Below are 25,851 nucleotides of genomic sequence, written 5' to 3' on the forward strand. Positions count from 1 at the left end.
AAATACTTTTAATGCGGCCGTGTGGGTTCAAGTGATCATTCAATAGTTGTTTTTTTTTAGATATATGTCAGAGGTCAGGGGCGCATGGAGGATTCATGCGCAGCAGCTCAGTTTCGGCAGCACTGTACTATACAGCAGCCGCGGTGCTGTCAAAGAAGCGTCCGCGGTGGTGCTGTATACAATACAACACCTCCGCGGACGCTTCATTGACAGCGCCGCAGCTGCTGTATAGTACATTGCTGCTATGTAGGGCACTTTTTTAGTGGAGGGGAGGGGTTTCTGGAGAAACTGGAGGTTTAATTCATGTGGAAGGATTCATGAAAATTCTGCCATTAATATTTAATTGAGGGAAAAGGGTACCTGTTACCTATATGTGTGTAAGTATTCTATTATTGCTATTTTGTGGGAGACTTGAAAAAAGCAAAACATTGGTTTCCTACAGTGGCGCCTGTATAATTGGTGGTATTGCTGTAGTATAGGGTGGTGTGGTGGTGGCAATGTTGTAGTGTGTTTGGGGCTTAGTATTGTTAATAAGTAGGAGAGGGTATTGCTGTAATGTGGGGGGTGATGCTGGTTGCTGTAATGTGTGGGTGATGCTGGACGCTGTAATGTGGGGGGTGATGCCGGATGCTGTAATGTGGGGGTGATGCTGGATGCTGTAATGTGGGGGTGATGCTGGATGCTGTAATGTGGGGGGTGATGCTGGTTGCTGTAATGTGGGGGTGATGCTGGTTGCTGTAATGTGGGGGGTCATGCTGGACGCTGTAATGTGGGGGGTCATGCTGGACGCTGTAATGTGGGGGGTGATGCTGGTTGCTGCAATGTGGGGGTGATGCCGAATGCTGTAATGTGGGGGGTGATGCCAGTTGCTGTAATGTGTGGGGTGATTGATGTAGTATGAGTGTGTGTGGGGGGTTATTTATTGCTGTAACTTGGGTACTAATAATGTATTGTCATGGTATTTATTGATGTACTTGGGGTGCTAATAATGTAATGTTGAGGGTCATTAGAAGAAATAAATACCCCCCCCCCACACAAACACACTCATACTACATCATATTGTACAGCACCAGCAACGCGCACTGCTGTACAGTGTACAACAATATAGTGCATGGAGCCCACAACACGTGGGCCTGTGGCTTTAAATGCCAGGGCTGATTTTTAGTCCCAGTACGGCCCTGTGTAGAAGTATGAGATGTAGAAGTGAGATGTGGACGATGCTTAAGCTGCACTTAATACCTAATCTAGACACATCCGCAGAGACTGAGTCTACTTATAAGCTAATATTTCCTCTTTAACACATCCTTACCATATCAGTAGCTCTGGTGTAAACATTGTCTTTGAGATGACAATTGCCATCGTTTGGAGTGACTATTCCTGCTAATTTACTGTCGAGTGCTAAATGAGACGTTTGATCTGTCATCAAGATTATTAAACGCTTTGCTTCTCTTCGCCAGCCAATATCTTTCTGAAACATAAAAAAAAATACATTACAAAGTTGGTTAAGGTGGTTAAACTAAATATGGATAAATTTATTTTTAAAATACAACATACACCTAAAAGAAAATTTCAGATCATGAATTTATGATAATAGGAGTTCACAAAGTATTTTTTAAACATAGTCATCTGTTGATGTTGACTAGAAACTAAATAACAAAAACATTAATATGGCAATGTATTTCACTGTAGCAATTAAAATAGTCTATGTGAGTAATGCACCGCAAAACAATAGCAATGACAGTAACAACACAAGAAAGAATAAGATGGAGCATGTTGGTGCCATTGATGCCAGCTCGCCACCTGATAATAATGTGAAACGGATATGATAGGGTTATTGTGGTGTGATCCAGCAAGCCTACTGCTCTTCAGTGGATGTAGGATTGTGCCATTTGTCAAAGTGAAATGTACTGTTTCTGTAGCTTAGTCACAGAGAGGGGCTTGTTGGAGTCCTTCACTGAAATCCCTTTATCCTTGAACCAGGGCAGCCTGGACTGGGGGGCAGGGGGGCGTCTGTTCCCCAGGCCGGTCCTATAGTGGGCTACCTTGGGCTGGGTCACTGGGCCACCTCCATTTTTCTCCCTTTAAAATGTTTCTATAAGGCTGCTGAGACGATTCTTGCTCGGCTAAAATTTGCCAGCCCTCCCCTGCCTTGAACGATCCCAGAGTAGCTTACATTTGACCAAACCACAAAATATACTTGTATATCTATATGTAACATGTACAATATAAACAATAAAAATGTCATATTGACTGTATTCTTGGTAAAACAAGACTTAATGAAAAATGCCACCCTGATCCCTAAATTACAGAGTAAGTCCCGTTCTGAGATGCTGACAGGTGCCTCTAACAACCAGTTCATCGGTCACAGAAGCCATGCGGATATTCAGTACTTGACAACTTAGTGCTCTCCTGCACTGACAGCAATGAGTGGATGTGGCAGAGCAACATAATTTCTCCAAGCAGCAGGTGAAATGACTATTACAGAGATACTACTTGTGTGAGTGTCTATGGTATTAGCATTATTTTATCATGTTGTTTATGTTAGCTTTATATTAAACTTATTTTAAGTTGGAGTATTTTCTAATTAATCCTATCCATTAACCACCCAGGCACCACTGCTTTTCCTAAAAATGTAAAATACATAAATAAAATAGCACAACCTGAAGTCCTCATTAAGATGTCCTCTTAATGAGGGCTCTGAATTAGAGGGCCAACAGGGAAGAACTGCAGATCTGAAAGTACATGAGAAAATGGGACAAAGATGTCCAAAAAACAAATAGAAGAATCCAACAAAGTATTTTCACAATACTCTCACTTTTTACATTTTTATCAATTTAATAAATGTCTCTACATAATAGAGCTGCAATAGATATCTCTACAGCTTCTGTCTCTCAACTTCAACGGCCTCCTTTCGGTTTCTGAACCATTGGTAGGTTGCCATGGACTAGACTGTGACTCTCTGCAGGACCTTTTGGACACAGGCCTGCATCAGAATGGTAAAAATATAGAGAACATAAAGAATGAAGTTTTTATATCTCTGCAGTATGTCAGAAACCAGAAGGTCATTCACAGGTATTTTACCATATGCGCAGGGAGGCCAGTTTATTAAGTAAAACTACAATAGTCATAGGGATTCTTGCCTATATTAATCCTAATATGCCTCACAGTTGTTGTAAAGTAGCCGCAAGCAGAGTTCTACTCTGAATAGAATGTTCATGTTCTATTTCTCACACATGGATTAATTCTGGGTGACTGGAAGGGACATTGCTTTAAGTTAAATCACTGTCATCTTCCTGGACCCAATCCAGCCTTGTAATCTGGGACATTTTCTCACTGAAATGTTCACTTGTAAATGGGTACACTGCTACTGTGAAGTAACATCCTGATAGTCACTTATGTTAAAATACCTATGACCTATAAAATGAGTTGTGTGTTCTGTGATGCCTCTTGTACTGAGCCGACTGACCGTACCCTGCCTATTACTCTGCACAAGTTGTGCCAGCCTCATTCAGAACAAAAATGTCAATGGTGTGTGTCAGATCACATGACTGTTGTGTATTATTCAGGTGGTGATCCATTCTCAACAAACCCTTGACATTGTTGTATGTGAAGTCCACAGCCAAGATGCTGTTTATGATACACTCAGGATGATGCATTTGGCTCCCTCTGCCTTAAATCTTTAGTCTTGCCCTTTGCTCCCTCTACATTCCACACACAGACCATCCATTGGTACATGTCTACCTGCTCCATTGACCCTGTACTTCTGCAATAGCAACATTGTAATAGAATTTTAAGACAACATTTTACAAATATAATATTCAGTGACACATACTCACATGACAAACCGCTGCCTGCAGCATAGCATCAAATGCACTTTCTGGGTTATCTATATTTCCGGATATTTTCTGTTTGCCAACAATTTGCTTAAATTGTGTAATATTGTTTGTTAAGGACAGCACATGAATGAATCCATGAGGCGGCATGCAGTCCTGATTATAATCACTGTAAGAGAGGTTACTCATTAATAGAGAATAATGGACACACAGTTGCATAGCAAGACTGAAAAAAGCACTTCAGCCAATCTAGTTCCACCAAATTTTAAACGTGTCGAAAGTGCAGAGAAACAAAACCTGGGTGAGGCAGCTACCAAGTTAACCTCAAGGAATGTAAAGAATATCCCTAATGACCCAAAACAATGGTAATAAATTAATTCCATGGATAAAATACTTTATGTATGTAATTTACTGCTTAACATTTCAAATGTTATTTGTTGGGGAGTTCCCACTGAATGGTTGAATATTGGAAAAGGTGACGTCTGCAATAGGTAGAATGTCATAAGCTGCTTTCCTTGTTCTAAATCTTAATGTCCTCCATATACAAAGAACAAGGAGAACATTTCTGGACATGTTAGAGTATATACGTTGTAAAGTTGGCCAGATAGCACCGACTCAAAACAAAATGACACTTAATTCAATTAGGATGCTGCGTTACTTTGAATCTTTACAAGACACATAGAGCTGTAGAAACCAACTTAAAATATACTATATAAAACAATGATAATGGTTAGTATACATAATACATCTGAAGACAAATGTTGTGTCACACATGTTAAACAGCCATGGTAATGCCAACTGCTGGGTAAACAGTGGTATTACACGTGTAACTTGGATCTAGCAGGTCAAGAAATACTATTTCAATGAAGATTGTCTATGAATACAGGGTAAATTGTACGTGTAATATTTGGTATCTATTTTTCAAGCACTATTTTAAAGTAGTCAGCTATAATATGGGTGCAATATTTTAAGCAGCAAAATATTTTTTTCTCACTTGTGTAGCATAGAAAATAAGGCATTAGTTTGTGATCATTTTTTGTTTTGCTTGGCTTTCCTTCCAATTTATAGATGTACATATAAGTATTGTTTAGGCAGTATTAATCAGAACTCCAATGTTTCACTGCTTGATCATTTTTATTTCCATCTGTGATTCCCATGAAGGAAATCTAAGACTATAGCTTTGTAACAGGCTATACACTAAATGCAGAAAGCTAAAAGTTATAATTACATCTTTAAAGTACCATGGACCCTCACTGTTTATGAAAGACTAGTGTGTTCAAATGCCACTGACGCTTAGAGTTAAGCAGATGTTTCAAAATTTTGTATTGCGACAGAACAACACATTTTTTGTAATCGATTTGCTGATTAATAGAAGTGAAATCCTTTCAGGCATGTGAAGTTTAAATGGAGTTGAAGGAACAGTCAGTCAATTAATCAGCGTTCAGCAAAGGCAGCTGTCAGATTTGTAACAATAAACAGAACGAAAGCAGATTACACCTTTCTGGCAGTACGTGAGCTATTCTAGGATGACCCAGGACTTAAGAAAGCAGGAACCTACAGGTTAGTATCAGCAGAATGAAGAAATGCAGGTTCACAGCAGTGAGAGTATAGTGGGCAGCCACATACTTAGCCCTTTAACATAGAGACACATATTTAATCCTTTCCTGACACCACCCCTCACTTCAAAATGTGTCTTCAGGACTAAAGAGGTTGTGGTTTATCCCAATGAAGACAATTGCATTCTTAAAGAAGCTGTGGACATGAGAAACCATCTGCCTAGATTGATTTTCAAGGCCATAGTCCCATATATACGGATTAAATATTGCAGATGCTCCCGAAATGTTGGATAGTGCAAAATGCTGACTACTCAATATTCCTCTTCACAATCCGAGGATGACAGGGAGATCAAGGTCTATGAAATCTTGTATCCATGCTATGAGGTTTCAAATGAACCCTATGAAATTCTAGAATTCAAGGAACGAGGAGGAAGAAGACTGAAAGATACAGGACTGAGTTGAGCAATGTTTGGAAATGGACCAATGAACTTTTGTCCTAACTGAACTGAAGGCATCTATTGTTGTTGGAATTTAGTAGACAACCAGACCTTGGTATCAGATTGTCGGTGACGTTCAGCAGCAATCGTGTATGCTCCATAGAAATGTTTGAGTCAGCTGAATGTGGACTCATCACAGCAATGTAAGGCACTCAGAAGTGACTGCAATAGAACTAGTCACCAGGGTATTAGGTAACATTGCAGTATTAAATCCATAATTAGCTAGTAATGGACTTAGCCAGGTTGAATTATGTTCAGCATTATTGAAGGAATATTCAAGAGCATGAAGAACACACACAGTCATCTTGAGCAAAGTTAATATAGCAAAACATATCCTGCAGCAATGATCATTTGTTGGAGGATCGTAGACTTGATAATAGTTGACGGTTGATATACTTTTTGCATTCTTTAAAAAGTCTAGATTTTATGACAACTTCTGGACAAGTACCAGGTGTTTTGCTCCTTGCAGAAAGTGGTGCCATACTTCAAATGCCAATTTGATGGCCAACATCTCATTATAACCCATATCATAATTTCTTTCTTCCGTAGAAAAATAAGCACAGAGTTTGGGAGGAGCTCTAACTTCTGTCCTCTGAGAATAGCACCCACAGCAAGATCTGATGCATCCACTTGAACAAAAACAGGAACTAATGGCCTTAAGGAACAGTCTTTCTTCTTTACAAAAACGCTGAAGCCCCTGCTGGAGATGAACAAGATTGAATAAACCCTTTTTTAAAGTTTTCATCGATATAAGATTTAAGAGCTTGAAGTTCTCAGCTGGAAAGGGAGTAAATGCAACCATAAGGTATCCGAGCTCCCACAACTAGATGAATCGAGCAATCAAACACTCCATGAGGCAAAAAAAGTGTCTGCACCCTTCTTCTAAAACTTCTGTTGATAGAGTACAACAAGGCAGGGCAGATCCAGAAATTAGGCAATTATCATGACACAATTTAGATGGAAAGATTACCAGTCTTGTCAACCACTGGATCGTCAGCCTGGAGAGGGAACCATGGAAACTCCTGGACTACAGGGAACAAAGGTGATGTCAGAGGATCAAAAGTGATTTGCTCAACATGCTTATGCCAATTCTTCAGGTGCAAGGTATTTGTGCGTTCTTTGATCTGGCCTGTAGCCAATGGTGATACATCAATAGTTTCTACTTGTACTGCCAGTTAAAACAGTATTCCAATCCATTTGTCAATAGCTCAATTGGCAATGACGAGCCATGGGAGATCACTTAAATTCTGAAGATCCTCCTACTACTACTATGTGTCAAATGCTGTCAAGCAAGTCGCCCATGTGACTCTGTAGGATGTGCTTCACATTCCGGGTAAACGTGCGGCCATAGATCAGATAAGATCAGCGGCAAGTAAGGTTTTAGCTCAGATATTTGTGGCACAATTACATATACATACATTGGAATACTACTTGAATGGTCAAACATCTTAAACCTCAGCTTTGTCTTTGATATTTCAAGTTCTTATCCAGTTACGTGAAGTTGGAGTATCCTGTGTAACAGAAGAACAGTGGAGCAAAAACATGTGCTAAAACCAAGTAAACATGTCACGTTGTATGTCATTCAAAACACATATATCAGTCATATGCATAAGTTCAATATCAATGATCTTGTACCTTGCATACAATTTCTAACCCCAGCCTCCTATAAAGGATACTCCTCCTGCACTTTACAGACACTGAAAGTATATAGTATTTTTTCTTATTCCATATGTATGAAGTCAATCATTTGGAACCACCCTTCTAGAAATCCTGTGTTTGCTCCTGTAATGGGCCAAGCAGAGTGCACGATATCGACACATCTTCATAACAGATTATGGAACTGCCCCTATAAAAGCGATCTGTACAACCTCTTGCATGTTTGCGAGTCTGGCTGGAAATGCACTTGGTGGATAGAGTAAAAACATCACTTCAAAGTCTATTATACTATCACTTTAGGACCAAATATTTAACTAATTTTAACATTCTAGTTTTTTTAAGTGTATTCATTGTCCTAGCTTGCAATCAGCAAGAAACACCCTGATCCGCCCAGATCCTTCTGGCAGAATGTGCTAAAGCATACTTGCCAATTTCATTGTTTCCGGAGGCTAGATCAAGAACAGTCAAGTACAGAGGGGGGGATACGGCTCTGTGAATGGAATGATTTTGGCCCTGCTCTTCTAGAAAGTGAGCTAGATGTGGGAAGGTTGCCTGCTATCCTTGGAGTGCCGAAGAGATACCCGAAATTCGTGAGTCTCCTGGAATTTCTAGACGAGTGTGCTAATTGCTGTGCCCCCACAGATGATGTCATCCTGGTCCATCAATCTGCAATATCCCAAAACGGCATTTGTGCTATGTACCCTCAGTTTTTGTGCTCTTATATGATCCTTAATGAGTATATGTGAATCTAATCACATCACTTGCTCACCTGAAGTCGGTATACGGCCCTCTAGTGCTTTCTACCATATAATGGTATATATTTGACAGATGGTTAACTTTATTTGTAGATAATTTTTTGATAATTTGTGGTGTCGTGCACTCTTTAATAATTGTATCGCAAATCTTTATTTTCAGTTAAATAATTAAAAGCTTGCTCAAACATATATTTTGCAAAAGGGGGAGAGAAATTAAAACGTCTTTTCATTGTACTAGTTACTATATGTACAATTTTTTTCTAAATATCATGGACAAAACTGTTTTTTGTTATCCTGTGAAAAAACACAGAGATCTCCTTATATACAACTGTATCCAATAGCAAAGGCACTGCAGAGCTATGTCGTATCCAATGGCAACAAAAACAAACAAACATTTTTGATGATATTAATCTATGGCTAAAAAGCACAGAACATAGCCAGAAATAAAAAGCAATGTATTTTGTTAAAGCAAACTGAAGGTGGCCATCCACTGTAAAGAAGATTCTGGTCGGCAGAAAGAAGGATTATAGATGAAATGAGAGGGAGAATGAGGATATATGTCAAAGTTCGCACAGGGCGGGGTGACACACAGGCGTGTGCATAGTTTGTGTAAAAGTAGTCAGCAACTTGCTTCACAATCCCACATTTGTATATATATTTATAGCACCTGACAGATCTGCAGTTCTAGGGTTGGCATTGTGTGAAACTACTTACACTCACCTGCACTGATTCTTTATTTTCTCAGGATGAACGCTAATATACGGTGATACAGGCTTATCCACAAATGATCCAAATCCAAATCGAATGTTATCAGAAAATTCTGCCATTTTCTGAGACAAGTCAAAACCAATGGAATTAAGTTTTTTAATACTTGCTACCATTGATGCAGAGACATCGACCAAATAATAAATATCCAGAGGATATTTCTCCAGCCGGTTTAATTTTAGCATGAAGTTTACTTTGGTACCTGGTTAAAAGAGAGAAGAATGGCAAAAACAGTCAATGCACACAGCAATAATTAGCACAGTCATATAATATAGATAAACAGATGATTGTATAACAGTTCTCAAACACTAAGGGGGAGATTTACTAAGCAGCGGTTTTGTCTGCAGTTTGCAAACCACCATACATCAGATGCTGTTTTCACAGCCAAATCACAGGATTTACTGTCCTGCGGTTTGGAGTATAAAAACCGAAACTGCATCCAACTTGTGGCGGCTCGCAAAACCCCAAACCGCAAGGAGTGTTCTCTTATCAGTGATTGGCTGAGCAGTGTTTGAGACCGCTCCTGATTGGCTGCTCGGCTATTAAGTAGGTGACTCACTGGAGATTAACTCATTTTGCATCCGCTGCTCCTTGTGAACTGTCGGTTCCATCCATAGGTGGGATTTTGTGTTTTCTCATATGGATTACGTCGGAAAAAGGAAAGAACAACATCGGATTTCAAATATCAGGGCAATAATAATAGAATTATTGATGCTGCCATATTTATTATGAATTTTATACTAAGTTGGCACAATTAATTATTTCTATAAAGAGGACACCATTTATTAATTATTTATATAAAAAGGGCAGTATTCGTTATTTATTCTTACAAAGATAGTAAGATTTAATTATTGTTTTGATAAAAGGGGCACTGCTGTTTAGTTGATTTACTAGGGGGCCAACACTCGAGTGCACATTTGTGAACATGTTTTACATTGTGGTCCAGCAAACATATGGACAGCAGTGCATACTAGTTCTTCAATGCCAGCATGCAAGAACAGTCAAGGGCTTGCCGTACATACTGGTACTTGTAGTGCCACAAGTGCTTGGACTAGATTTTCACTTTTTTCCCTGGTACCCACCAACCAGGGGTATCAGGTTGGGCAGCTCGAGGTTCGGGGGCTCAATCATTTGTTTGGACCCCCTCTTAGAGGACTGTGCCTGATGCCAAGTAGCACTGTGCTTGTCTAAATGTAAGGAAAGAGTTTTTTATTCTTCATTTATTCATACTTGCCAACTCTCCTGGAATGTCTGGGAGACTCAGGGATTCTGGGTAGGTCTCCTGGAGTCCCGGGAGAGTATGGCAGTCTCCCACATCTGCCCACTTCACTAGGAAGTGGCATTTGACGCATTTACGTCATTACATCGTGGGGGTGGGGCCAAAATGACGCAATAAGTTCTCCCCCCGAACATCCACTTTCCCCCGGGAGCTCCCGGACGTCAACTTCAAGAACTCAGCAAGTATGCATTTATTCATTTATTATTTTTGCAATCTGACAGGCAAGATAGCACAAACTGCATGTGGGCTGAGCTATCTCACCTGTGTGAATCACATCAATCAGACATTTGCCATGTGCTTGGCAAACTGCTGCTTCATACATGGAAGGATTTGTATACCTTCTTTGGTTAAAAATTGGGATGGCAATTTTAACCCATGCATTTTGGTGTGCGCTTTGTCCTTAACGCCCGAAAACCTGCAGTTAAACAAACTGTACCTTAGTAAATCTCCCCTTAAGGGTTATTCACTAACATTGTTCAAATGAACAAGCCTGCACTAAAGCCATATCAATTAACTATTAATTAGTCTTTATCAGTCCAGTGCTAGTTAGACAATGAAAGCAAATGTTTGGTTGCAATGGTGTTAGTGGATATGTTCGCCTTTGAGCAAAATTAGTAAATGACTCTCACTGTAAGCAGTGTAGATTTTCTGTGAAAACAGTAACTATGCATTATCTACATAGCTGCACATATTGATGTTAGGTAATATTAAATATAATCCATTTGTCACCAATTGATCTCTTACTAAATAGATCAAGAAAACAAAATGTAGCATGCATTAAACAATCATTTAACATGGCATGACTTTATTCACTCAACGCACACTTATTAAATATACACATCATCTTGCATCATGTATGTTTCCAAAAGCCTAAGATTTAAAGTCCTTGTAATACATTTCTCTGCCAACAGATGGCACCTTTACAGAATCATACTACGTATGTCAGCGTATGACGCGCATGTGTACTGTGCTTTATGAATTAAATTACTATTTTGCATTTTAATTTAAATGAATGAATCTGCAGCACCTGTGGTCTGACAAAATGCAGGCAAATACAGGAGAACTGCAAGTGATTGACAGTTACCTCTACTCAGACCACAGATACTGCCCTAATAAAAAAAACAATAATTCTAAACAGGCATCATGTCCTCTCACCTAGTTCTCAACCAGCCCAATGCTATACAACCTGAGCTGGTTAGAAGTATAATAAGGAGACCTAAAGCATGGGGTACCCCTCACCCCCCTATAGTGAAAACCAAGTCAGCCAGTGCAGGATTGGTGCCTCTGCATGAGAGGGCTGCATAAAATAGCATATCCCCTTTCCTGAGACAATTTAACAATACATCTTAAATGAATAAATTAATCCCCAAAACGCTTGTTTATTAAATAAAAAATAAAATCTTTGTTACCAATTGTAAAGCTATACAGAATTTGCTGGCGCTATATAAATATTGATGATGATGATGATGAATTTTGATGAATCTTCCTTATTTCTTGATCCATCATAGTCCAAAGTAGGGGTGAGCGGGTTCGGATTTTTGAAATCCGAACACCCCCGAACAGTGCCGATCCGAGCCCTGATCCGAGCACTGTTCGGGTATTCCCGCCCGACGCAAAACTCAGAACGAGGCAAAACATCATCATCCCGCCGTCGGATCTCGCGAGATCCGGATTCATATTATTCCTCGATTCTCGCCTCCATCTTCACTCGGGCATTGGAGAGGGAAGAGGGAGGGTGTGTGGTGGTGTCCTCTGGCCTGCTCAGTCCAGTGGTGTTGTCCTGTGCTCTGTCCTGCTCAGTCCAGTGGTGCTGTCCTGTGCTCTGTCCTGCTCAGTCCAGTGGTGGTGCTGCCATAATTCCAGTGGTGCTGTCCTGTGTTGCTTAAGTCCAGTCCAGTGGCACTGCCATATAAGTCCAGTCCAGTGGTGCTGTCTTGTGTCCAGTCCAATGGTACAGCCATTTAAATCCAATGGTGCTGTCCTGTGCTCTGTCCTGCTCAGTCCAGTGGTGCTGTCCCGCTCAGTCTAGTGGTGCTGTCCTGCTCAGTCTAGTGGTGCTGTCCTGTGCTCTGTCCTGCTCAGTCCAGTGGTGGTGCTGCCATAATTCCAGTGGTGCTGTCCTGTGTTGCTTAAGTCCAGTCCAGTGGCACTGCCATATAAGTCCAGTCCAGTGGTGCTGTCCTGTGTCCAGTCCAGTGGTACAGCCATTTAAATCCAGTGGTGCTGTCCTGTGCTCTGTCCTGCTCAGTCCAGTGGTGCTGTCCTGCTCAGTCCAGTGGTGCTGTCCTGTGCTCTGTCCTGCTCAGTCCAGTGGTGCTCTCCTGTGCCGCATATAATTTTTAAAGGCTTTGCCGTGTGTGTGTGGTTTAGGGGTACGCTCTCTTGTGCTGCATATAATGGAGAACAAAAATTTGGAAGATAAAGTAGGGAAAGATCAAGAACCATTTCCTCCTAATGCTGAAGCTGCTGCCACTAGTCATGACATAGACGATGAAATGCCATCAACGTCGTCTGCCAAGGCCGATGCCCAATGTCATGTGGGGATCCAAACGAACCAATCATTTCAGCCACAGTTTTGTAGGCTCTGTCGCTGAAATGATTGGTTTGTTAAAGTGCGCATGTCCTATTTCCCCAACATAAGGGTGGGTGGGAGGGCCCAAGGACAATTCCATCTTGCACCTCTTTAATTGGCATTATGTGTTTTTTGGGGCCTAGTTTTTCAAACTGCCATCCTGTCTGCCACTGCAGTGCCACTCCTAGATGGGCCACGTGTTCGTGCCGCCCACTTGTGTCGCTTAGTTTAGTCATCCAGCTACCTCGGTGCAACCTTTTGGCCTAAAAACAATATTGTGAGGTGTGAGGTGTTCAGAATAGACTGGAAATGAGTGGAAATGAATGTTATTGAGGTTAATAATAGCGTAGGAGTGAAAAAAAAACAAAAATCTGGATTTTAGCAGTTTTTATGTTTTTAAACCTTGAGGGAGGTGTTTTGGCAAAACCCATTAGAACCCAAAACCTGAAGGTAATCAGAACCCAAAACCCAAAACACGAAAAGTGGCCGGTGCACATCCCTAGTCCAAAGGGAAAATACAAATACATGAAAATGCTCCCTCTCCACCAATTTATCCCATTACAATAACCTTCTTGGCAAAATTAAATCTTAATTTTGGCACTGCTATGTAAAACAAGGTTCACTGCTCCTTGGCAAATGTGGGAATTCTGCTCTGCAAACTGATGTGCCCTTAAGCAGGGTAGGTACATTTTGCAATTCGAGATGCAATCTGTCTCAAAGCTATATTCATGCTGTACAGCAGATGTTTTGCCCTTTGTAAATAACATCCACTGTCTTTATAAAGTCTAAGCCCGATACCTGGATTTCTCAGTGGAAAAACAAAATACTGCTGATAAGAATGAGTAAAATCTGTACTTTCAAACTGACCTAAAGTATATTTTTGGAGATCACCCCTCGGGGAGATCTCCAAAGTTGGCCGTGTCTGGGGGTGTGGCCATGCTAATTGCATCATTAGCCCCCCCCCTGCTATACAATACCCATTTCGGCCTATTATAGCAAGGGGTGGGGCCAGGATGTCACAATTAGCCTCGCCCCCACTACATCAACAAAGTGGGCATTATTCAGGAGCTTGCCCTGCTCTCCCGGCAGTCCTGGAGAACTCCCAAAAATTCGGGAGCCTCCTGGACATTCTGGGAGAGTAGGCAACTATGACCTAAAGTAAATGTCTTTATCTAATGATGGCCAATGTCAGGCAATTTGTGTGAAATCACAACATTTTTTTAAGCCAGAAGCAACTGCAGTAACCAATAATAATCTGACTGAATGATGATCTGATTACTAGCCCCAGCATTAGCCAACCTGGGCAATAATGTGGAAACCAGCAGCATAAGATCCTCTGTTATTATAACCAGACTAGTCAGCAATGCAGGGCTGACTAGTCTGATATCCTCCACTCTATTAGGATGGGATGATAAAACATGATATAGCTCCCCTTCGACACATAACCGGTCTCTCCCTGAGAAGCACTGGGCCTCTTCCAGACCCTCATGGATAGTGAGGGTCTGGGTAATGATTGAGTGGGATATACGAAGAGTCCTCTTTGCTATTCCTATAGCTCAAGCACCTAAAAAATAAATGAACATAACCGCACCTCTTACAAAAATAAATTGAAACTGAACAAAATACACACACTTCACACTCTGTAAAATAACTCCAGGAGGATATTACTTCCCACACACTGTGCCCTGTGCAATAAAAATAAATAATTAATTTAAGAAAGGGCAGTGTGCCCTTCCATATATCAATAACATGAATACAACACTCCCCAAAAACACTTTTCAGCACTTTGCTAAAATAAAATATAATATTTTCTTGGTCCAACTTAGAAAATACAAAAATGGGAAAATCCCCAAAATAGGTCAATCAACTTCACTGCACTAAGATTAGTCAATATTGTTCTTCCTATTTATCAACCAGCTACTCAGTCATTTATCAGCTAAATAGCTATAACCCTAATAAATCCAGCTATGCACAAACATGGATGACCTGGAGATGTTCATTGTGAACGAAACCTATGGAATGTTGGGGTAAATAAGGTCTTTAGTTTGTTTTCAGAGCAGGTGTCAGAAAGTTCTAGAATGTTTAAATTCTGCAATAGTTTATAATCCATTCAGCTGATCTGTGCTGGGTCGGTATGGGAAAGCAGAAAATACATAATTCGAGATAATTTATCCCTAATGAGAAGTATCTATGTATTATAATGTGCTTATACAGTGCTAGAAAGGGCAGCGAGACAGTTTATTTTCACACTTTAATTATTAAGTCTGGAGAGGTGATTTTGGGTAACTGTTCCCCCCTCCTACACTCCCACCACTGCCTATGCTCAAAGTAAACGAGCACTACAACATTTCAAAATAATTTCCAGGTTTATTTGCTGGTGAGATAGTATTGTGTGAGTTTTGCTTAGATGTACCTTTTTTTTGTGGGACTGTGATATTACTACAGTCCCCATTGTGTCATGTTTACTGAATCTGATTATGATGTTTAGTTTTTTACATTTTAAAAACTAATAAACAAAGCATTAGCTAACAAAGTCCAGGGAAAAAGTATGCATGGAAAAATTGCATCCAACATGCAGAAAGAAAGGAATTTGAGTGGTGTGCAGCTAGTCAAATCTGAACAATTTTATTGCTGTATAAATTAAACTTATGTGGAGCTTTTCTTTAAAGTGCACCTGTTACCATTGTTGTTTTTTTTTACTTATTACAAAAATGCTTGCTACACGTGTAATAAAAGTAATAAATAAATTTGCCGTATTTCTATGTCACAAATCAGATAATATAGTAATTTGCAGTGTTTGTATGCAACTGCAACTGATATTTCTCCAAATTGGTTTTGACGCTCTGTTTAGGCCCAAATGATCACGTGATATGTTGCCAGCCTTAACACTTCTGTCTTTCCAGGATTCAACCTCAAACATATGGCACTCATTCACTTGACGTTAAGCTAAACATGCAACTTTGGAGAACTGACAACAGATCCTTTGTATGGGCAGTTCCAAGTCATCAGCTTAGAAGTGTAAAGGCTACTAGAGATATATCATTTAGCAAGGTAGGATTTAGACATGAGCAAAATTGTGGTGTGCCGACGCAAACAGAACTTTGCAGTGGAACAAGCTGTTTCTGGTGATACAATCTTCAAGTTCTGATTTTGGTGGTCCAACTCACTGTATTTGTAAACTGCAGAATTTATAATCTATAAATTAAACTGGGACAACAACTTTTTCAATTCATCGTGCCGTGTGGTATGGTTGGATGAAGATTACAATTATTAATTTTTCTGTAGTATATTATTTTTATTGTCATCGATTGTAAGACGCCACAGTGCTCTGTAGCGCCAGACAGTGGGGAAAACAGACCATGCATAAAACAGGGACATACAAGGTAGACAGAATAAAACAGACAAAACAAATGGTAGGGATAGCCTTTCTTGGGGGAGAGCTTACAATCCAGGTACACAATTGCATTAAAATCAGGTACTGAGACTGTGATTAATGCTTGTCAACAAAGTCTACTACACGCTATCTGATGTTGTAGTTCTGAAAAATAATGTAAGTGGATGAACCTGTACACACACAAGTTCTAACAAGCATTTGCTTCACTTTGCATTGTGCCACGTTAATCTTAATGTTGCTTACAGTGTTCATAATCATTAACGCTTGATAAATATAACAGGTTCTATGTATACTCTTATTTAGTGTCTGAAAAAGCACTATAGTACGCTGCGGTGAGGCTTTCAGACACATTCATTAATGCAAGTTCTCCTGAAATTGGGCCAAATTACCTAACAAGCATTGTTTTTCAGTGACCATGTGTTCGTAGCACAAGACTAAGCGGTATATTTACTAAACTGCGGGTTTGAAAAGGTGGAGGAGGGGTATTCAATTAGCTCCGGTATTCAAGGCACTGCGCCCAAATGGGCCGTGAAGACAATCCGTGGGACCGCAATAACGTGGATTTTCGTATGCACCCCATAGGGATGCGAACGACAATTTGCGATGTTGCAGTATGCTATTAACATACACAACGGTGCAGCCGCGCAGTGCTACGAATCCCAGACCTAATTGTAGAATGTACTATATATAAATGACAGCTAGAATCTGATTAGTTGCTATAGGCAACACCTTCACTTTTTTCAAACCTGCAGTTTAGTAAATATATCCCTAAATCTTTTTTGTTGGCTGTATAACCAAAATAACCATACTGCAGTGAAAGGGTGTTCCAAACTCTGAAAGTACTTCCCATTGTATGAAATAGCCCTGCCAGACACTGTAGTTCCACAACAGGTAGAGAGCCACGGGATACCTACCTCTGCTCTATAAAAAGTTAAAAAGTGCATAATTCTATCAGCTGACGCTTCCATAGCTGCAAAACTGAACATCTAGAAAATGTATTACAGATGATCGTAAAGTGTAGCAAAATATAATTGCATTAATATGGCATTTATACCTTGCTGGTTTTAACATTAAGAAAGTTTGCACATAGTGGAATTTTAAACTGGGCATCTGATTGTGGCTGAAAGCAGAGTGTTTTTGCTGGCAGTGAAAATAAAGTTATTTTAACATAACTGTTGAATTGCATCACTGAACACCTGGCAGTCTAGCTTTCACTATGCATATGACCATCAAGTAGTTTATTTCAAAGAGATTTGTATTCGTTTTCTGTATTCTGATAAAAAAAATGCACTATTCTGATCATTTTAACTCTATGAAAACCTTAGTTCTCAGTGGAATTGGTGGCACCTGCATAGCATATTTAAATAAAATCTGGGATAAAACGAGTGCACTGAGAATATATTGTCAGTTTCTTTATGCCAATATACCCACTCATGCGTTTCAATAGCACTGGGCAAAGCACTTGATAATTCGGCCCCAAAAAGTCTAGACTTTTCATTACCTAAAGTACACAGCGTTTTCAGCTATAGAAGACTTTATAGCAGTAATCTGACAAAATATTTTCCATTATTTCATTGACGTGTTATTTTAGGACTTTTAATAGGTTGTTTTTATGATGTCATATTCCTTTAGGCAATTAGTAGTGTAAGTGTAAATTGCTAATTGGGCAGAGCCATGATTGGCTTTCTGGAAAGCTAGGAAGAAATGGAACCATCTGAGAAACATCCACACAGCAGTCACTACATCAAATGTGTAAAACACTTTCATGCTAGCACAAAAATTAGTCTCATGCAAATAAACTAAAGGGTATCACAGAATGTTAAATAGAAGTCATTGGTTAATCTGTTTACATCTTGTGGTTACGTATTAATATCAAGACTGAGCCATGCATCCAATTCACCTTAAAATGACTCCAGGCACCAAACGTTTTAGGACAGTTACTATTTAGGTGGATGGGTGGATATTGGCTCTTTAGCAGATCCTGATGGCTCCTACTTGCCACTTGCTGGCTCCTCAATTCTACATTATTTTGTCTACCCTGACTAATCGGTCTACAGTTATTTTACATTGCAGCACACCATAACTTAGGAAATAGCAAAATTCAGGTTTTATTGTTTATACAGCATGCATGGGTATCTAATAATGCATTAACTATTATTAATAACTCATATTATTCCACATTTTATATCATATTGAAATTCATCTGCTCTCTCCTGTGCTGTTTAAGGCTGGCATCTTCTTGTCCCTAATAGTAAATATAGTGTTTGCATTTTATGAGGCTCACTACTTAAATATTTTACTTTCCCTGTACTACACACCTTTCTATAGGACCTTAAGTTAATAGATACTAGTCATATCTATCTTATGACCATTATCCTAGAATGAATCACCTGTTCTGAAACCTGTTATACTTACAGCCATTGACACACAAACCAAACCGACTGGCAAGGTGAGGTCAGTCACATGTGAGGTTGGGTGTGGCCTACGTCCTTCATAAGGCCCAGCAGGCACAGTGTGGAATAGATCACTAAAAGATTATTAAGAGTAGATTACTATGAGATAGGAGTGGAAATGTTAGCTCACTGTGTGCTATCCTTTGTAAATATTGTTTATACTGTATGTAGTCCATTCACCCTCTTCGCTCCTGTTGCTGTCGTTGGTGGTCTTACACTTTGGTCTATTAAAGCTGCTGTTGAACTCTACACTTGTCTCCACAGACCTGACACTACATCCAGGGCCGGATTAAGGGAATGGAGGCCCCTGGGCAAAGGGCACCTCCATTCCCCCGTGAAGCCCCCAATGTGAGCCACCCGCCGCCCCCCCGTACCCCGTGAGGGCCCCCCCAAGCGCTTACCTGTCACTGTAGTCCTCCATCCCCGGCGCGCTGTAAGCTCCTTACTGAGGAGATCTCGCGAGAGTTCACTCGCGAGATCTCCTCAGTAAGCAGATTACTGAGCGTCGGGGACGGGGATGGAGGACTACAGTGACAGTGCTCAGCAGCATTGATCGGGCTGGGGGCGCCCCCGCCCCCGGAATGATCAATAATGCTGCTGAGGACTTTGAAGGGCCCCCTGGATGCCTGAGGCCCCTGGGCTATAGCCCAGTTAGACCTCGGGTTAATCCGGCCCTGACTACATCTACCCTACACACAGACAGAAAAATGTTTCTTTAGCAATTCATCCCACATAATACATGTATTTGTTTTGTGTCAAACAGTTAAATGAACATAACACAAAAAATTATTTACTGTGTATTTTATTAGGTAAAACTGTATACCGGATATGCATAATCTGGCCAAAAATGTACTTATTGTGGTATTGAGATGAATAGTTAATACGATAAAAATTATTTATTTAAATATTTTTTTAAGTAACGCAAAATGTTAATATTTAATGTGCACAGTATAGAAAAATAAATGTGTATATTAGACCCAACTGTCCGGTCATAGTGCTCCACATATATCTCCATATAACCGATTTGACAACAAACAGCCAATATACCACCATCTAGCCTTTATACCTCCATATAGGCTTATATTCTATTACACCTGCATACAGCCTAACATTTCACCACAAAGCCAATACACTTGAATATAACCTATACACTGCCACATAGCCAATATCCCTCCATAAAGTCTAACATGTCACCACATAATCCCTATACCCTCATATAGCTTCACATGACACCACATATACAATGTGTCCCATACAACCATTACATGACTCCAGATAACAAATATGCATAATAAAGCCAAAACATCTCCACATAGTTTCAACTGCTAATATATGTCCAATATCATCATCATCATTTATTTATATAGCGCCACTGATTCTGCAGCGCTGTACAGAGAACTCATTCACATCAGTCCCTGCCCCATTGGAGCTTACAGTCTAAATTCCAATTCCCTAACACACAGAGACAGACTAGGGTCAATTTGTTAGCACCCAATTAACCTACCAGTATGTTTTTGGAGTGTGGGAGGAAACCGGAACACCCGGAGGAAACCCACGCAAACACGGGGAGAACATACAAACTCCACACAGAATTGAACTCATGACTCCAGTGCTGTGAGGCAGAGGTGCTAACCACTTAGCCACCATTCTGCCCCTGATATACCAATATACCCATGTAGCCTCAGGCAATCAGTATGCCCCCATATAGCTAACATGCCCTTATAGTTTTGTTTGCCCCATACAGATGTTATGATATAGCCTCATGCTACTATATTGCCTCATGTCCCATCCCCACATGGCCTATAATAATCACCCTACTCCTCTGTAGGAGTAGTAGTAGTAATAGTAAAGGCAGCATTGTTGCTCTTTATCTCTGTCTATCCCTTCTCTGCATATTTATAAAGCAGTGCATGTGAAGCTGGTTGGACCAGTGATGGCGCTACCATTATATGAACTGAGGTGGTTGCCCAGTGTGCTAATGGTTAGAGGGGCCTAGGAAATACTGAATGAGTGACATAATGGCACTTATCAGGTGTTTTTATTTAATGCCCTTGCCGTTGATATGTGATGCTACCAACTGCACCTCCAAATCTGTGATTGGTTTGGGAGTGTGACACTTGGCTATGCTGTCACAGCCAAGCACCACACTTCTAATCTGAGGACCCACACCTCTCGCCTGCTAAGATACAAAATAGTGGGGGTGCAACACCCGGGAGGATGATGACGATTCGGTCAGTCCTGGTGAGACACTGCTGCAGGCTACTCAGCCTGGGCAACGTGACTTGGTAGGTTTCTTAATTTGTATACTGTGATAGCATATTATATTATAGGTCATTAATATAATGTGCCGTCTTTGGTATAGAACGTTATAATAAGTCATGTGTAGCCGATAAGACAATACAACAACTTACAATACAGATTCGGGATCTGTGAAGATACTGCAGTGGTCAATCACTGTTATAAGCTAAGTACAGCTAGTGCTTCAGTGTAATATTGTGAGACAACAATCTAAAAGAACTAGCTCATGCCCCCTTCTGCCCTGGCTATCCACCAATCTGCTACTCCTCTTTTGTCTGCAGGAACTTTGGACTCTTCGGTAAAAATTAGCACTGTTGGCCAGTATTGACATGCATATAAAATACCTATGAAAATATCCAGAAACAGTTCAAACGGAGAATGTGTAAGATGTAATATTGTTTAATAATTGCCCATATTGTGCCACCTGGAAAATCAATATGTGCATTCACTATGTAGGTCTAGGATAATACTACACAACTTTTTATGATTTCTTGCTTTAAATTTATATGAATGAATCTACAAAAAATTAAAAATGAGTTAAAACTTTAGTCAACAAAACAATAATAAAAAAAGAACAAAGGTTCAACTAAGGATCACTATAATGCTATATCTTCAAAACTAAAATAAATATTGAATCTACAAAAGCATGGGCAAAAGGCCAATGTTAGTTAAGTGGTCACGGAATCTTTCATTTCATAAAGGCATCATAATTAGAACTTTACGTATGTAATAAAAATGCAGTAAAATGAGTTTGAAAGAAAAACAGAACATAAATCTTAGTCTATTTAGAAATTAATTGCTGAGTAATTGCAAACCTCAGTGCTGAATTAGTATGGAGTCATGTCTTTTGAAATAACATTGTGCTTCTCTCTGATCTTATCTGCAGACACCTACCTATATCTCTTGTTTGGGTTCATTTAAATGCTAATAATAGGACTGCTGTGTAATGTTTTTAAAAAAAGTGCGCACACACCTTCTAGCTGCAAACATGAAGATGGAAACTGCAGTTCACTTGGAGGTATTAGCTAACAGTTTCCATGGAATGTTGATATTTTTTATACCATCATCACTAATTATACAGTCATTATGTATGAATTTGTGATGTAATATAATCCATTTTGACATAGTTTAAATGAGGTCATATTATGAGCAAATTGGAATGCTGTGCAACTAAGACACACTGAGCTAAATGCTCGGGAGCTCGGTATAATCTGTTGATGTTATTGAAGGTCAGAAGGTGACATTGTGAAGTGTGTAAAGAAATACAAAATGCATTAAAAGAAAAAAAAGCTCAAAAATGTTGCCACCTAATTACAATCTTTATAGTGGGTATCACATTTTACTGGAGTCATTACTGGTGCTTGAATTCATCATCATCATCATCATTGTTTATTTAAATGGTGCCAAAGATTCCATAGCTCTCAACAACATCTGACAGAATCATACAGATAAAACATACATGAAAACAGCAAGAGGAACACAGAATACAAGGGTACAGGTAGACAGAATAATAAATGCATGGATGCAATAAATGGAACAAATGGCATGGCATACAGAACAATTCAGCAAAAGAATGACAGGAAGAAGCGAGGGAGACGGAGAGTGGACATGAGATATAAGGTAGAGGACCCAGCCCGACAGGGGATATTGGGCAGTGTCCACTTTTGGTGCAGAGGACACCAAAATGCTGAGGCCATGATGGTGCAGAGGCCTAGATGGGGCCATGAAGGTGCAGGAGCCTGGATACTGTAGGGCCTAGAAGGTGTAGAGAACATGATGGTGTCTGGTAGCGGTTGTGCAGAAGGTTGGATGGTGGTGGCAGAGGCTAAGATGGTGCAGGGCCTAGAAGGTGTAGAGGACATGATGGTGTCTGGTAGCAGTTGTGCAGAAGGTTGGATGGTGGTGGCAGAGGCTAAGATGGTGCAGGGCCAAGAAGGTGTAAAGGACATGACGGTGTCTGGTAGCGGTTGTGCAGTACGTTGGATGGTGGTGGCAGAGGCTAAGATGGTGCAGGGCCTAGAAGGTGTAAAGGACATGACGGTGTCTGGTAGCGGTTGTGCAGTACGTTGGATGGTGGTGGCAGAGGCTAAGATGGTGCAGGGCCTAGAAGGTGTAGAGGACATGATGGTGTCTGGTAGCAGTTGTGCAGTACGTTGGATGGTGGTGGCAGAGGCTAAGATGGTGCAGGGCTTAGAAGGTGTAGAGGACATGATGGTGTCTGGTAGCGGTTGTGCAGTACGTTGGATGGTGGTGGCAGAGGCTAAGATGGTGCAGGGCCTAGAAGGTGTAGAGGACATGATGGTGTCTGGTAGAGGTTGTGCAGAAGGTTGGATGGTGGTGGTGCTGATGGACTCAGGACTGCAGCATTTTAATAATAACCTTACACCGTCAGAAAGTATAAGCCTGGTATTATATATTGCAGAAAAGTTCTGTGTTTTACCCTGTACTGCAAAAAGATATGACTAATAAAGAGGAATTTAAATGAAAAACAATTTGAGTCTTGAGTGTCCCTTTAATAATATATATATATATATATATATATATATATATATATATATATATATATACATATAGCATAGAGTCCCTGTAAAACCAACAATAAAGATGAGACATGCAATATAAAACAGACACAGCAATAAAGGGTACAATCCAGTACTAACCTGGTCTAAGGTGAACGAACACTTCTGCTGGTGTCACCTGACTGTTTGCGTCATTGGTGCTCACAACCTGTAAATGTGCTGACGGACTTTCTATTGAATGTGCTCTGCACGCCTTGGATTTTAAATTCAAAACAGTGTCACATCTTTCACTTTCTGCTGAATCCACCATAAAATCCTGTTTGAAGACAATGGGAAAAAACAGAGAATAAACAGATGGATGTTCATATGTCTCACAGGCTAGCCATGCATGCTGCTTCAGTAGGAAGCATTTTTATTTTATATTATTAATTAGGAAACAGATTTTATAGTTACATTGTTATTGCAATAATAAATAAAGCAGTTTGTATTCTGTGGTTATATATAATAATAAAAATAATATATTTAGTAAAATGTAACTGCTAGTTACTATGGAACTAAAGATGTAAAAATATAAAAATATTGAGTAGGGTATCCTGTACGCCTTCCCTGAAAATCAACCAGCTCTATTTACTCAAGAAAAATTGCTCCCTGTACGCTGCCATATTTCTACAGAGATCTGTCCTACTTCTCAAGTTAATTGACGCCCTGTAGCAGCAGTGTATGTTACATCATTTTTTTATTTATTTATATTGGTTGTTCACATCATGCATTTATAAATAAAAATAAGTGATGAAAGTGAAGAACCTCTATTTTGGAATTGCCTTTGCAATCAGTATGTTTACAGAGCTGTCTGTTTCTATTACAAAATATGTCTCTCACGTCTGGTGTTTTTTCTTCTGGTTCAAAGTTTCAGCAATTTTTTACCAGCTTTCAACATTATATCCACCCACTTCTGGGCTTCAGCAACAGGATCAGAGATAAAGCAGCCAGCTTAATACTGGATTCATTATCTGCCACTGATCAGGCACCTCTGTACACCAGAGGTGCTCAAACCGAGTCCTCAAGAGCTACCGACAGGTCATGTTTTCAGCATTTCTGTCTGTAGAAACAGGTCGGATAATTACTGACCCAAACAAACACTCACCTGTGCAGGAACTGTTGCTAGCTCTTAAGGGCTGAGTTTGGGCACCTGCACTGTACAATTACTACCAGCTACTCTGATAAATGGTGAATGGACAAGGTAACTGGTGTGAGCTAAAACCTGTAGAGCAGAGTTGCCCAAACTCAGTCCTTAAGAGCTACCAACAGTTCATGTTTTTAGGATTAGTTTAATCATATGCAGGTGAGTTAATCTATTTTTCTGGGTCAGTAATTATCCGACCTGTTTCTACAGACAGAAATGCTTAAAATATGACCTGTTGGTACCTCTGGAGGACTGGGTTTCTGTAGAGTATTGAAGAAGTGACAAGCTCTGAGAAAAGCCTCAGCAATAATACTATCTGTCATATACTTTTAGGGCATTGCATGGAATTATAGGAGTTACAGTTATATTTTCTAATAATGTATCCCATGATTAATATTCATGGGGTGAGGAAGGTGATATATAATAGGCTCTGCTAAATGTCTTCTCACTCTGTTCATGGGCTTGCTGATGTTATTTATAAGAAAACAAATTACCTACAAACACGTACGAAAATAGAATTTTCAATAAGGCTTTATACATTACTTCATACACCAGTTTCTATACTAACCATAGCAAAAGAATAAAACGAGTACTTTATTTTTTTTATTTAAAGCAACTTTTCAAAAAGTACCCGTGGCTTGCATACACTGGAGGCAGCCATTCTGTGCCCTGAACCAATATTCAGTCTATCAATTCACTAGTAACTAGTGATATCACAGAGGTATGGGTGATATCAGTTGATGTCAGGCTGCATTTTCACAGCTACTGAACGTTCAGTCCACCAAACGGCTGTCTGCTCTGTGCGTAGGTGTCACTGTGGGTGGGTGGATCTGATAAATTCTGCTACTTGCAGAAAAGTGCCTAGTAAGCATTTAAAAAAAAAAGCAAAAAAGATATGCTAAAACTCGCACACACCCCACATAGAAAGCTTCCAGATTCCACACCTGTTCCACATGTGACCGTTTGAAAGTCAAAATTATGAAATAAACAGCTGTGTAAGTAGAAATACAGGACGCAATTACAGTATGTGTCCTTTACTGAACTGCTCCAGCCCAGCCCCCACTAGATGCAGAACGCTGCACTTTCATAGA

General features: G+C 40.0%; 1 protein-coding gene across 1 annotated transcript in view; it reads right to left on the bottom strand.

Moving 5' to 3' along the window:
- Positions 1-25,851, bottom strand: part of ITGB8 (integrin subunit beta 8) — a 128,236-nt gene that overhangs the window by 55,629 nt on the left and 46,756 nt on the right. The window contains exons 3-6 of the mRNA XM_075212207.1: positions 23,719-23,893; positions 9,018-9,264; positions 3,837-4,002; positions 1,310-1,468 (exon numbers count right to left, since the gene is read on the bottom strand). Coding sequence (XP_075068308.1) covers positions 1,310-1,468; positions 3,837-4,002; positions 9,018-9,264; positions 23,719-23,893 — 747 coding nt within the window. The remainder of the gene's footprint in view (positions 1-1,309; positions 1,469-3,836; positions 4,003-9,017; positions 9,265-23,718; positions 23,894-25,851) is intronic.

The sequence above is a fragment of the Mixophyes fleayi genome, chromosome 5 (assembly GCF_038048845.1).
Source record: "Mixophyes fleayi isolate aMixFle1 chromosome 5, aMixFle1.hap1, whole genome shotgun sequence".
Classification (NCBI taxonomy): Eukaryota; Metazoa; Chordata; class Amphibia; order Anura; family Limnodynastidae; genus Mixophyes; species Mixophyes fleayi.